The sequence below is a fragment of the Bradysia coprophila genome, chromosome III, assembly GCF_014529535.1.
Source record: "Bradysia coprophila strain Holo2 chromosome III, BU_Bcop_v1, whole genome shotgun sequence".
In the NCBI taxonomy this organism is placed as follows: Eukaryota; Metazoa; Arthropoda; class Insecta; order Diptera; family Sciaridae; genus Bradysia; species Bradysia coprophila.
Genome location: NC_050736.1, coordinates 294,471 through 308,281, shown reverse-complemented (window position 1 = coordinate 308,281; position 13,811 = coordinate 294,471). Strand labels below are relative to the sequence as shown.

Sequence of the window (13,811 nt, the reverse complement as noted above, 5' to 3'; positions counted from 1 at the left end):
CGATAATGTCGCATTTATCTCTATTGTTCAAAATATTTATTTTGATCATTTAATTTATGTATCACGCCTTTGGCTCAGAACGTAACTCCCAAATCGTAAAATAAAAATTTTAGACAGAGATGCATAATCTACTATTCTTTCTTTCCGCTATTATTCCTCACATCTCGACTTTTCGCAGACGGTAAGCATATCTTCACTATGATTACCGAATCGTTTGCTTCTTTTCTTCTATTTTCAACAATAATCTTTATTAGATTTTACAATTAATGCTCCTATATACAACGGTGACATAACTTAACATTTCTACATCTTGTGTCAGAAGGCAATTTGTAACAGAATCTTATACTATAATGTTCATCACCGTTGATATCGATGGGCTGATAATCATGTATTTTCTTGGCAAAGCATTTTATTTTGATTGCAAATGGATTTCCTATACGTATTCTCCAATTTCAGTCTCTTCTTCGTCAGAGATAGTGTCTCAACAGCTTCAGTTTAAAAGACATACTTTAGCAGTGTGGCTTTGTCTTTTTTATTAAAATTTAAAACTTCATTGAACTTTTACAAAAACTCTGGTCTACTACCTGATTGTAAATTCTTTCCCAAACGATAACTGTATTTCCCTTTATGTACCCAAAGTGGATGAAATGGTTTTTCCGTTATTGAATCTTTGAATTTAATGGACGTCGTCAAACTTGGTGTATCAGTAGGGTAATCCGTTGAAACTGTCGTAGACTCTAAAGGAGTAGTTGTAGATTCTTCGGTCGTCGCTGTGGTAGATTCTTCTGTCATCGTTGAGGTTGGTTCTTCCGTCATCGTTGAGGTGGGTTCTTCCGTCATCGTTGAGGCGGGTTCTTCCGTCATCGTTGAGGTGGGTTCTTCCGTCATCGTTGAGGTGGGTTCTTCCGTCATTGTTGTGCTAGGTTCTTCCGTCATTGTTGTGCTAGGTTCTTCCGTCAATGTTGTGGAAGGTTCTTCAGTCATTGTTGTGGTAGGTTCTTCCGTCACCGTTGTGGTAGGTTCTTCCGTCACCGTTGTGGTAGGTTCTTCTGTCGTAGTAATAGGAAATGTTGAAGAATCTGGAGTCGGAATTGTTGGAGAAGTGGTAGTAGTACCGCAATTCATTCCAATAACACACTTTGTTCCGTCAAAGTAGTGACCCTCTGCACAATACAGTGTTGATATGGTAAACGTATTAATAAATTTTTTGCAAAGATAGTAAATTGTACAGTTGGAAGGGTCAGAGAAGTATCCCGCGGCTCTGCAACTGAATACACACTTTTTCGAAGAAATGTCGTAAATTTGATTTTCAACATCTTCACATTTGTATAAGAGCATGGATCCACTGCCACAGTATGCATAATATGCTGGATTGGCCGGAAACAAAATGTAGCCATTAGGTTTATTGTCGCAACTGATTTTCTGACAGATTCTCCTGGACGCATGATCGATTCTAGGCGTGCCTCTATCGCATGTGTAAGTTTTGGAGTTGAAAATGTAGCCTGCCTTACAGGAAATTGGTGTAGCAGTAGGACCATCGCAAATATACATGTTTGTGCAATTGGTTGGATCTGATTTTATAAGTAGAGAAATATTTTACTGAATTGTGAAAAAAGCGTGACCAAGGTTTTTGAGGAGGTAACGTTAACACAGTATTCAAGGTTGATTTTTAATTTTCAATACAAGAATTCACTTCTCGATAGAAGAGGTGAATTTTGAACAGCAGTTGACTTTACCTCCACACAAAGCGAATAGGTAGGACTACTACCTGGAAAAATACCATCCGCAGTACAAACAAAGCTATCTGCATTATCTCTTAGCTTTATCTGACAGTTTTCATTTTCTGCCCCACATTTTCCATTCGAGCAATATGGTTGGTATGTCGGACACTTTAAGCTGATTGGCGGTAATTTTGGATTGTAGCACACCTTTAATTACTATTTTCTTTAGTTTTAAAAGATATACACAGAAACATGAAAACCGATACAAATTTGCTTTTTTACTGATAAAGAAATGAATTTTTACATTTGTTTCGGGCACATATCCAACCAAAATCTAGTTATTCGTTTACATAAACGATATTCAAAAATGTATCGGTCTTCCATTTCCACTGATTGTTAGGGTGTGCTGATTTAAATTTTTCCCGGACTCCGACCGACCTTCCGTCAGCATTCATACTATGAATTTCATAATCAGCAAAAAGTTTATTTTTGGAAGTCAATAAAAGCTTGCACCGCTTATTTTCTAAAAATTTCCGAGTTTTCCGAGGTAGCCGCATTATGGGCAGAACGAAAGAAATCTGCAGATGTTTTTGTAAAGTTTTCACTCTGCACCGAAGCTAGAGGGTCCGCGTTTTGAAGGAAGCTAATTTTTCTATTTACGAAAATATTCGAAATATTTTTGAACTTTCCGACAGCGATACCTCAAAATATTTAAGTTTTCTTGTCAAAACTATTCTTTTATTGGATGCGCTATTGAAACACCTAAAAGGGAAAAGCTTTCAAAGGAAAAGTTTTCAACTTTCTCTCTTATAAAATTTTAGAAAATTGGACCTCGGTGAAACTTTGTGCACAAGAAAACGACGTTACAACGTTTTAACACATATTTAAATTGTATGTCGTGAACGACCATCTAGTTTCGGTGCAGAGTGTAAGCTTTGCAAAAGCTTTCGTAGATTTTTATTGGTTGAACATAATACAGCTACATCGGAAAACTCACATTTTTCTTTAGAAAAACAGCGGTCAAATATTAGATTGAATCTGGAATCATTTAATAAAACAGTTGAAATCGACACACCCTTCTGATTCGTCGTATAAAATTTAAACTATTTTGTGTAAAAAATACGGTTTATATTAACACCTCGTCCCAGATTCACTTAAACTGTTTATAATTTTCACATTTACCATTAATGAAGAACAATCACTAGAACATTTGATTTGAGGATGGAAGTCACAAACACCATTTTGTCTGGAAATTTGGTTTCCTTCAATATTTGGCACTGCTTCAATGGTCTAGATGAGAGTTTATTTTTCTTGACTGTTAACTACTACGATAAAAGTGTTCAATTCCAAGGCATACCACAAAAGCCATGTATATTACAGTAACTATTCGAATATCCATTTGTTAAAAAGAATCACAATTTACTGTTGATGTTGAATCTATTTCAAATACTAATTGAAATTGTTTTTTGCTTCTCTTTTTATAGTGTAACCAGAACTGAAAGACTTCGAACATCCTATTAGAATATTGTCACATTCATCATAAGTTGGATGTGCAAATAGAAAACCTTCTATTTAAAAGAAACGAATAAGTTCAACATAACACCATTAAGAATGGTAAAATTTGATGGTAACATTGAGTAAATAATACCACCCAAAAACGGTTCATTAGCAATTCCGATCGACGATTTATTCTCAGTGAATTTTTAAGAGAATTTCAAAAAGCAGCAAATCAATGATGATTGACTGTAAATAGGTAAGGTGATTCAACTAATTTTGTAATCATTTAATAGGTAAAAGATTTGATTTTCACATGAACGTGTTGAGCTGGACACACAGTTCATATGTAACAAAATTAAAGACATTTAGGCAAATTGAATTGTTGAAGAAATTGTTTGTAATTTCCATTCAGGTTGAGTTGCTAAGCAACAGTGGTTGTTATGAACTTTAAATATTTCTTAATTTTGGTGATATTATAAAGGAAAAAAATCGCACTTCTCTACTAAACTTTCTTTTTCTTTTTGAAGCGAATAAGTGATCGAGTTCAAAGGAATAATTCACAGACAAAAAACTTGAAAAAAAAACATTTTATTTATGTCATATTCACACTATTTATACAAATCAAAGTAAACGAATACTGTACTTGCCTTTGTGTTTCCAAAGCGAGTAAGACTGACTTGGCGATTTTGTTGTTTCTCGCTGATCTATTGGACTATGAAAATCAAGAACCGTAGATGCGGGTAAAGAATTGTAAGGAACTATCGTAGATAGTGAAAAAGGACTTGATGTAGGTATTAAAGAAGAATAGGTTGACGTTGCCGCTGTTGGAGGTGTAGGCCTCGTTGACGTTGGTGGTACTGTACTAGTTGTGGGAGCAGTGGGAGGAGTGGCTCTAACTGTTGTAGTGGATACTGTTGTTGATTCAGTTGTAGGAAACGTAATACTAGTACTTGGTGTAGATTCTGTCGTAGGTGTTGGAGGAGTAGAAATACTGGTAGGCAATTCCGTCGTTGGAGTCGGAGGAGTAGAAACACTAGTAGGTACCTCCGTTGTTGTAGTGTCCTCTTCTGTAGTAGGGAATGGAATACTAGTGCTTGTCGATGCCGTTGGAGGAGTAGAAATACTGGTGGGATCATCCGTCGTTGGAGAAGTAGAAACACTGGTACTTGTATCCGTTGTTGTAGTACCGTCTTCTGTAGTAGGAAATGGAATACTAGTGAATGTTGTAGACCCTGTCGTAGCCGTTGGAGGAGTAGGAACACTAGTAGGATCTTCCGTTGTTGGAGTTGGAGTTGGAGGTGTCGGAAGTGTCGGAGAAGTTGTGGTAGTACCACAATTCATTCCAATAACACAATTTGTTCCGTCAAAGTAGTGCCCCACAGCACAATACAATGTTGTAGCTTTAAACTTGTTTGTGTAGCTTTTGCAAAAGTAGTAAATCGTACAATTGAAAGGGTCGGGGAAGTATCCTGGTGCTCTGCAATTAAATACACACCTTTTCGAAGAAATGTCGTAAATTTGATTTTCAACATCGTCACATCTGTACAAAAGCATGGATCCGTTACTGCAGTATGTATAATATGCTGGATTAGCCGGAAATAAAATGTAGCCATTAGGTTTCTTGTCACAGCTAATTTTCCGGCAAATACTCTTCGATGCATGATCGATTCTGGGTGTGCCTCTTACACACTCGTTAGTTTTCGAGTTAAAAATGTAACCTGCGTTACAAGATCCTTTTGTTACAGTAGCACCATCACATACGTACCAGTTTGTGCAATTAATGGGATCTAAACTGAGTAAATATTTAAATTGTTTGATAAACGCAGAGAAATAATGTCATTACCTGGAAAAATACCGTCCGATGTACAAACAAAGTCTGGCGCATCCACATCGTCTTTAAGCTGTATCTGACAACTTTCTTTCACTGTTCCACATTTGCCATTAGCACAAAATGGTCTGTTCACAGGACACTTCAAAGTTATTGGTGGCATTGTTTCATCGTAGCATATCTTAAAGGTAACAGGTTTTGATTTTAGTTTCTTTCCATTTTTCATGTTTGTCTATAGCCTCTATCAACTTTTCAAAATAAAACGTCCAAGCAAGAACATTATGTCCTCTTGGCCTCTATTATCTGTAATTATGTCCAATTGATATATTCTTAGATTCTTTATCTCCATGCAGTGCATGACCAAATCATTTTTTCCTTTCCTCTTCGCAATTCAAAATTTTAGCACAATTTGTAATGTAGTTTGTAATTTGTAATGTTAAGTTAAGTACTTAACTTAAAAATTACCTTTAACGAAGAACAATCATTTGAGCACTTTATTTGTGGAAAAAGATCACATATGCCCTTATCTTCCACTAGAATTTGATTTGCTTTTCCATTTTGCATTCCTTTTGTCTGAGTAGTCTAAAGTATAAATTCGATTTGTAATTAGAGAGAAAACGATGGTACACGATTGAAATACTCAAACATTACCACAAAAACCACGTACAGCCAGGTGATTAATTTAAAATTCATTTCTTTAACCGTTTTAAAACCTTTGCCTATGAATCGATTGAAAGTTATTGGTACTTTTAATATTAGTACATTTCTTTTTATACTTTTATCGACACTCTGCTAGATTTCGATGAAACAAGATTATTGTCACATTCATCATTCCAATGTTATGTGTAAATAAAACCGATCAACTTCTATCAAATATTCATATATGTTCAATTTTCTATTTTCTAGATCTGTATTAATGAATATGTCGATCCATCAATTATGTTTGATACTTTTTCCAGTATGCCTCAGATTTAAGCAATAAAGGTGTAGCAAAATTGGTATTATATTTGATTAACGGTAACAGCCACGGAAATAATTTTGAATTCGAATTGTCATGATGTAGTCTCAGGTGATAGTGATAGTTGGTGGTTGTTGGTCGACGACATTAGAGAAAACATTTTGTGTTATAAATGAATGAGCCCACGAAACAAATCAGCTGCAACCTCTCAGTGAGAGGCTCTCACAAGAAAATAATACTTAGTACGATATATTATCAGGAAGACAGTAAACGAGTAAAGAGATAGCCTATCGAGTAAACATTTTAATATTAGTATATCAATGGCAATCAATGAACTTCAGAAATAGCTTGTTGCAGGAAATTGAATACCATTGGATACAAATTGTTATTGAACAACACACTTTAAGCATGATTAGTACTCTAAAGAGAGTGCTGAAACTGGACAGTACATCGTTTGAACAATTTATTTGCACTTTCTAATATTTTCCTAGATAAATCTAAACTTTAATAGTTATTTGTGTATCTGTTTTGGACGATTGTTTTTAGGCAATTTCGCTTGTTGTAGCCCGAACGAAGTGATACAAAACAGATACACAAAAAAATTTTCATGTAAGCGGTCGAAAACCTGAGAAAAATATCGAAACTCCCTCATTTTCGGCCCCGACACATTAAAAATAAAAGTAGCGGCCTTCATTGTTGCATTCAATTCAATGATAAATGTTTTTTTGTAGCTTCGCTCAATTCGTAAATTACAGTCAACAACAACGCCAAAATATTCAAGATAATGTTTTCCATCTTGAGTGGAAATGGTGTAAGCATCTTCAGCTTTACCGGCACAAAACAAAATTCCGGAAATTTTGGTTTAGCTATTTTATATTACTGATGACGATAATTGTAAAGACAGTTTTTATAACATGCAAACTTCACGTTCAATAGTATCTATTACAGTCGGCGACTTTGAAATAAGTGACTCATGTTGTTTCTTCAGCTGATCCACTCAAACATACCGTAAAAGACTAAAAAAAACTCTTTAGTTTGAATGCCTGAATTATCAGAAAAACATCTGAAACTATAGCTTAAACTTTCACACAAAAATCGAAAAAACCCAAGGTCAACGCACTATGCGACAGAACTTCCAAATTTTGGACATGTAAATATAACACATTTCAACTCTTCGAGTTAGATTTTTGGCAAAAATCCGGAAATTCTAGCCCATAGTTGCAACGCCCAGTCGCCCTTTATGACCAGTCCGGACCTGCTATGACACTTAGATTTCTTATCTCTTATTCCTTTGACTGAAAGTCGTGGGTCTTACGGATGATAAACACTGCAAAATGTTTACCATACTATGATTGAAAATGCGTGAATGTATGACTAAAAACCTTAAATACATGAGAATTTTTGTCACAGTTTGTTGATTCCTTTAACACTTGAGTAATTCTCAACGGATTTCCAAAAAAGCTTTCTTATTTGACCAAGAATTAAATTCCTGAGGTTGAGTTTGAAGATAAGCTATGACGGACGGGTGATCTCTGTGATATTCACAAAAGAATATTTTTCTCGTCACTTGATTAACTCGATAAACAGATTTCCCAAAAACCTTTTTTTTTATTCGACAAGGACTAAAATTCTTGAGGCTAAGTTCGTTAATGGAAAGTATCGGAGTAATAATCTTGGATTTATTCTGAAAAGAATTTTTGAGTGATTTATTGGTTTTCAGTTTGAAAAAAAGTCGCTTTATATTAAGGTTGGGTCTGCCGTCGGCAAGTTTCTTTGCCAATTAGTTCAACGTGGTATGAACTTGAGTCAATTGGTGGTAATCGGACACTCTTTAGGTGCTCATATCAGTGGGACGATTGGTCGATATATCTACGCTAATACGAACCAAAAGGTTGACCAAATTATAGGTAAGTGAATTGGACTAATAATTAATGTGTGACCCTTCCTATGTTTTTCCTCCACAATCTCCTTTTACAGCCCTCGATCCAGCTATGCCGTTATTTTCAACGTTCGTCACAGAGACTGATGACTGTATTCACAAATCAGATGCTGGATGGGTCACGGTGATCCATACAAGCCCTTTGGGTATTAGAAAACGATTAGGTCATATCGACCTATATCCCAACGGAGGATGGTTCCAAGCAGGCTGTGAGGGAGGTAGATCTCCTCGAACATACTTTAATTTTATTAATGAAAATTGATTTCACTCTTTCGATTTGTATGTTTCAGGCTTCGTGGAACGAATTGCTTGCTCTCATTCAATAGCAAATAACATTCTCTTGGACCTTATTCCTGGTTAGATCGAAAAATATCTATTTTTGTTATTATTTTACAATTTTTGAATTTGGATTTTTGTATGTCCTCATTCGGATTCTCTAAGTTTTTTCAAGATCAGTAAATGATACGTAGCTATAATTGAGGTTACTATTTCTAGTGTTTCTTTTAAAGACAAAATTTCGTAAATAAAATTCGGTTTAGAATTACTGAAGAAGATAATTGTAAAGACAATTTTTATTTCATGCAAACGTCACGTTCAACAGTGTCTTTTACAGTCGACGACTCTGAAATAAGTGGCTCATCTGGTTTTGTATGTTTTTCAAACACTTATTTATACAAGTGAAATAGTTACGCGAATGCGCGTGGTTGTGGAAAAGCCCTTCAAAGACTTAAAAACTCTTTAGTTTGAATGAGTGAATCAGTTTAAAAACAGCTGAAACGAAATACGTCACTCATTTCAAAGTCACCGACTACACTTGAAACTTTTAATTTTGTTCATACCTTTTAACAGTAAAGCCAGGTTATTATCGGTTACCCAAATAAAACATTAAATTCTTACGATTTCACACTTTTATGTAAGAGTATATCGCTACAAACAAGTTATAAAGATATTCGCACTTACACTATTTGTTTAAACAAGGACAATAACTTGGAGTCAGGCTGTCTCTTCGTTATAAAATGCTTCAATCTGGTTCAAACAGTTACACAGGCGATGCTGCGATACTGACAGATAGTAAGTATTCGAAAGACCATTATAATATTGACGACCTCATTTTTTGTTGTTTCTTTCACCTTTCGCAAGTTATGGCAAGCGTATTAATAGTACATTACGTCCTTGCTTGGAGATTTTTATTTTGCCGATAGGGAGGTTTATAAGCCCATCGTGGCAAAACAAGAATCTCCAAACAATTACATAAGGTATTTTACTTGCGAAGCCCTGCGAAAACGAGAATTATCGCAAGTGTCAACGGTGTCCCCCTTGCTGCACGTAAAACAACTTTTTACTATCTAAGATCGCATTAGTCATAGTTTGTCGTTTTTTCCTCAAGAATTGAGGGTCAAGTCGTTATCGATGAGAGGTGATATTCGTTGAACTGTTGCCAAGTGAGTTCAATCAACGGTGGGAATCTCAAACGCAAAGCAATATGTGATATTCGTTTTTTTTTGTAATTTTTATTTTATTAAAAATAACTTAATTCGATCTTACAGCATCTTACAAAATAAACAATTTCATTTAATTAAAAAGAAATTAAACAAAAAAAATCTAAAAAAATGACTCACCCAAGGGATAGACATCCACACAATTCCAGTGCATTAGAACACTGTGATAGCTTCTTAAACGCAAATTTGTTAGGTTTTGAGTTAATGAACTCGTTAATTCTTTTACTTGATTTGTCAAAAAATATATAAAGAAAACAATCGAAATTGAGCGAGGATGTACAGATATTGATTCGTTTAAATGAGAAACTTCATGCTCCATAATATTAATATTAACAAAATGTTGATGATGTTCAAGAATTTGGTCGTTTAGTCAATTTTTACGGCACCATAGATTTTCCGGATAAAACTGTAGGCGGCGAAAAATCCAATTGAACCAGTTAGCAGCCAAAATGTTATGACCATAAGACCTGTTCGGAGGTAGCAAAAGATAATTTAGTCAAATATTGGTTATACGACTGATTGGAGGAAGTGTGGAAAATCGACCTAGACCTCGTATATTGTAAAATAAACGGATTATTGATAAAGGATGTTACGCAGTCGCGCGTGAGAAGAGGACGCAAGATGTGGTTGAAAACGTGATAGAAAAAGATACAAAAATTCGTATCATTTCTTCACGAAATACCCAAAATTCAAACGTTTCTCTAACCCAATAACCCATGACTCTTTCATTGCCGGTATTCGGGAATCAATTTCCGCACCACGATTGCGATTATCTTCCGATTGTTTTGCATGAAGGGAAAAACTGTGGAGAACGGACAATTGTTCGACTTTGGAGGATGATATCGATGAAATATACAACCCGTAGATCCACGTATAAGACGTCTGTTTGAAACGTTTAGAAACAGCAGACGTACTGCGATGTAAGCATTAACTCATTTACTTATTGTTATCAGTATTGCTAAACGATGAGACGTAGACGTAGAATAGAATCACTTATTCCAATGTCTAGAAATATGGAAACTAGTAGAAATCGGGTTACTATTAGGAGAGATATTTAACCTTTCACGGAAAGCAAGCATATCAGCAGTTCTGCTGTCGGATCTAGTACTTTATTTGACCTAAAAATTTGTAAGAGATTGATTCCAAATCTTTTACAACAATTTTTTAGACATACATTTTGCTATTAAGATCGTTTTAGGTGGTGCTGGTCGTTTATTTCTGAAGTCTTTATGGTCTTTCTCTAACAGAAAAATGTGTAAGTATCTCACCTGTATATCCTAAATATAAGAGAGTCGGTATGAACTCCGTGATCGACAATTTCGTGAAAAAGTAGAAAACGCTGTAAAACAGTATGTACACAGCCGAGCCGCCAGAAACGATAAAACTTCGCCACCACCAACGATAGTCCTGGAAAATTCAATTAATAAAACATTGCGTTCTGTTGAACATTGAAAATTATTCATTTCTCGTACCTCACTACAAATTTGGAAATATGTCATCACAATCGAGATTTGACCACAGCTCACCACTAATATGCAGAACACCAAAAATAAGAACCCGAACAGGTAATAAAATTGATTCTGCCAAATTGCTGTGAAAACGAAGAACAATTCGATGAACACGGCACCGAACGGTAGAATGCCAGCCATTAGAGTGCTGTGGGGAAAAGAAGAAAAAATAGAAATTTTATGTCGTGCACTACAACCTGCAATGAGTGCGACGTATAACCGCAGACGGGAAAACTCTTTCATAAAAACTTTTGATCACTTGTGGCGTAATTGAAAACAAAACACTAAGGCTGTCGTGCCTGACAATGAAAGTAAAAGAACGATCCACTCACCACAGTCCCAGATTCATATACCATTGCTGCGTGGGAATTTGCCGAGGAATCATATTCGTTCTGACCGGATGCTGATACGGCTGCTTTCTATAACCGAAGTAATAGCCGAGATACACCAATGGCAGTGAAATTCCAAACCATAAGCACAACAGCCATATCATCGTTCCGAATGGAACCGCTCCACTCGAATGCTTTTCCCAGATAAGAAAGTTCAAAAAGAAGCAGGTCGTAAACACAATCCCTGGGTACAATGTGGCGGTCAAAAAGGCTCCACGTTTCCATTCGCGTCCCTTCATCGTTTTATAGATTCGAGCCGAAAAGTAGCCAGCAATCAATCCCATGAAGACGAACAAGAATATTCCCGATGTCATCAGTGCACCTCTGCTGCTTGGTGAAAGCATACCCAACATTGCAACAACTGAAAAAAGAAGTGGAAAATGAGTTATCGAACTGGCTCTGCATCGCTGTGGAAGAAAATCCCTTACATATCGTGATCAATGCCATGAAGAAAATTTGAATGCCACTGCCAATAATAGAAGCGAAAAGTCTCGGATGTCGTGGTGGACGAAATACATCGCCGTGTATCAATTTCCAACCTGTTTCTTCGAGAGTGTCTTCAATATTATCTTCGGTATTATACCGAGCAATATCTCGTCTGAGCGTTCGTACCATAATCATCGTTAAAATTCCTAACAACAGTTTCAACAGTTTCAACAGTCAACCAGGGCTACGATTAAACTAAATTAAAAATCAATTTACCAGACAGGAAAAACACAACCACAAGTGAATTGATGATGCTGAACCAATGAATTTGAACGTCATGCATGCCCAAATAGATGTCCCATCGCGACGCCCAACTAACATCGGATCGTTTCCACTCCACTGAATAGGTGAAAAATAATTGGGTGTTCGTTGTTTCGCTAACAATTTGTGGCCGAGGATTATCAGGGAAGTTGCAGGTGTCACCTTCGAATTTAATTTCGTTGTAATTCACCGACAACGTTTCCACTTCGAAGCCAACAACTCGATATTTGTCTCTGTGATGTCGAAAGATCAAATTAAATCAGAAATCAGTTGCTGATCGATCCTAATCAGTTTTACTTACTTTGTGTGCATGTGATACGACAGAATGAGCTTCAAATGATTGTTTATGTACACAGTGCTTCGATCGCTCTGTCCTAAACGGTAGCCATGCTCAAATTGAACTTCCATCGAGTCAGGATTGACGATTCTTGTAGCAACTGGTAAATTATCTACCAACCTGCGAGAAAACGACATTCACTATAAAGACTGTACAGCCACCCCATACCCCACCATCACTCACAGATGCACAAAGTACTCGTGTCGAATTCGCTCCACCACTTTTTGCGACTGTTCCAAATCCCAATTGATCGGCCTGTCTTTTGCGTTACACAACAGTTTGCAGTTTATATTTTCAGCCATACGGACGTCGTACGGTGTATTGACAATTCGATCACCGCGCAGCACTTCACCCAGATTTTCGGACTTGTACACAAGGGTTCCATTTTTCGGCAAGCAAAATTTTAACGAATAATATTCGTACGGCAACTGGGTTCGTGTGCTGGTCATTTTGACGGCTTTAACATCAATTTTTTGTCCTCTCACAAATTCGACAGGAGCAACTCCCGGCACGTAAAAACAGTAAATGCTTTGTTGAAGACATAGTAGAGCAAGTATCTGGAAAAGAGTTGGTTGAATAGTTTTATTAGAGTGCCAACATTATTTGATTATCGTTCCCGAGATTCTCTTAAATTTAAGGTGCTACAAGTACTTTGCATAAATTTGAACAATTTCTAGTGAAATACCCTTGCGTAAAATGACTCAGATCCATGAGTAATGAACACTCTTCGATTGTTATGCATTAATTCAGTCTATTTATAGCACTTCTCATCAATTCATCGATGATGTATGCACATACGTAGATCGTGTCACTGTACAAGAGACGAGATAATGGGGGTTATTTACAATAACTTCCTTGTTGTTGTAAAGTCGAGCTAATAAAATGAATTTTCGGATATTGAGGAAACATTAGCCGAGTGTTGAATGTTGTCTTAAATTTTTGGACTGTTATAAACAACATTGAAGTTCACAGAACCTTCTTCTTCGAGCGAACGGTTTTTATCTTGGATATATTTAAGCATACGCAATCAAGAAGTCAACAAAACAAATTTCCGACGATGGTTAATGGAATGTAACGTTAATATCACTTAGCCGATAACCGGTATGGATTAATTTATCGAAATTACCTTCAGATACATTGCTCAAATGTGTAAAATAATTCCTATTCCAATTGAAAAAGAAGACTTTTTTCGATCAGAAAACCATTAAGTTATTTTTTCCTCTCTGGATTTATTAGATGTCATCAGCGATGTCAACCGAATATGTTCATTCGCTGGATGAATCCAATGAAGAATATTGTGTAGTTCATTAAACTCGGCAAAATGGGCAAAATGTCACGAAATGTCATTGCACTCATTTGTGTTTTTTTTTCAGCTGCTCGAAATGCGC

At 36.1% G+C, this 13,811-nt stretch overlaps 4 protein-coding genes across 4 annotated transcripts; 1 reads left to right on the top strand and 3 right to left on the bottom strand.

The window, feature by feature from the left end:
- Positions 1-561: 561 nt before the first annotated feature.
- LOC119079972 (integumentary mucin C.1-like) lies at positions 562-1,533 on the bottom strand. The gene has a single exon (XM_037188113.1). The coding sequence runs from the start codon at positions 1,336-1,338 to the stop codon at positions 562-564; it is 777 nt and encodes a 258-aa protein (XP_037044008.1). The 5' UTR covers positions 1,339-1,533.
- Positions 1,534-3,839: 2,306 nt separating this feature from the next.
- LOC119079968 (cell wall protein DAN4-like) lies at positions 3,840-4,559 on the bottom strand. Its single transcript, XM_037188101.1, has one exon. It carries the CDS (start codon positions 4,557-4,559, stop codon positions 3,840-3,842), a length of 720 nt encoding a protein of 239 aa, XP_037043996.1.
- A 3,240-nt stretch (positions 4,560-7,799) lies between these two features.
- LOC119079966 (phospholipase A1-like) lies at positions 7,800-8,304 on the top strand. The gene is made up of 3 exons (XM_037188085.1): positions 7,800-7,911; positions 7,982-8,161; positions 8,234-8,304. The coding sequence occupies exons 1-3, from the start codon at positions 7,800-7,802 to the stop codon at positions 8,302-8,304; spliced, it is 363 nt and encodes a 120-aa protein (XP_037043980.1).
- Positions 8,305-9,449: 1,145 nt separating this feature from the next.
- Positions 9,450-13,696, bottom strand: LOC119074437 (transmembrane 9 superfamily member 4). The gene is made up of 9 exons (XM_037180571.1): positions 13,550-13,696; positions 12,607-12,980; positions 12,388-12,543; positions 12,042-12,319; positions 11,768-11,971; positions 11,283-11,700; positions 10,915-11,098; positions 10,711-10,849; positions 9,450-9,909 (listed from the first exon to the last, which is right to left on the bottom strand). Exons 1-9 carry the CDS (start codon positions 13,559-13,561, stop codon positions 9,809-9,811), a joined length of 1,866 nt encoding a protein of 621 aa, XP_037036466.1. The 5' UTR covers positions 13,562-13,696; the 3' UTR covers positions 9,450-9,808.
- Between the last annotated feature and the right edge of the window lie 115 nt (positions 13,697-13,811).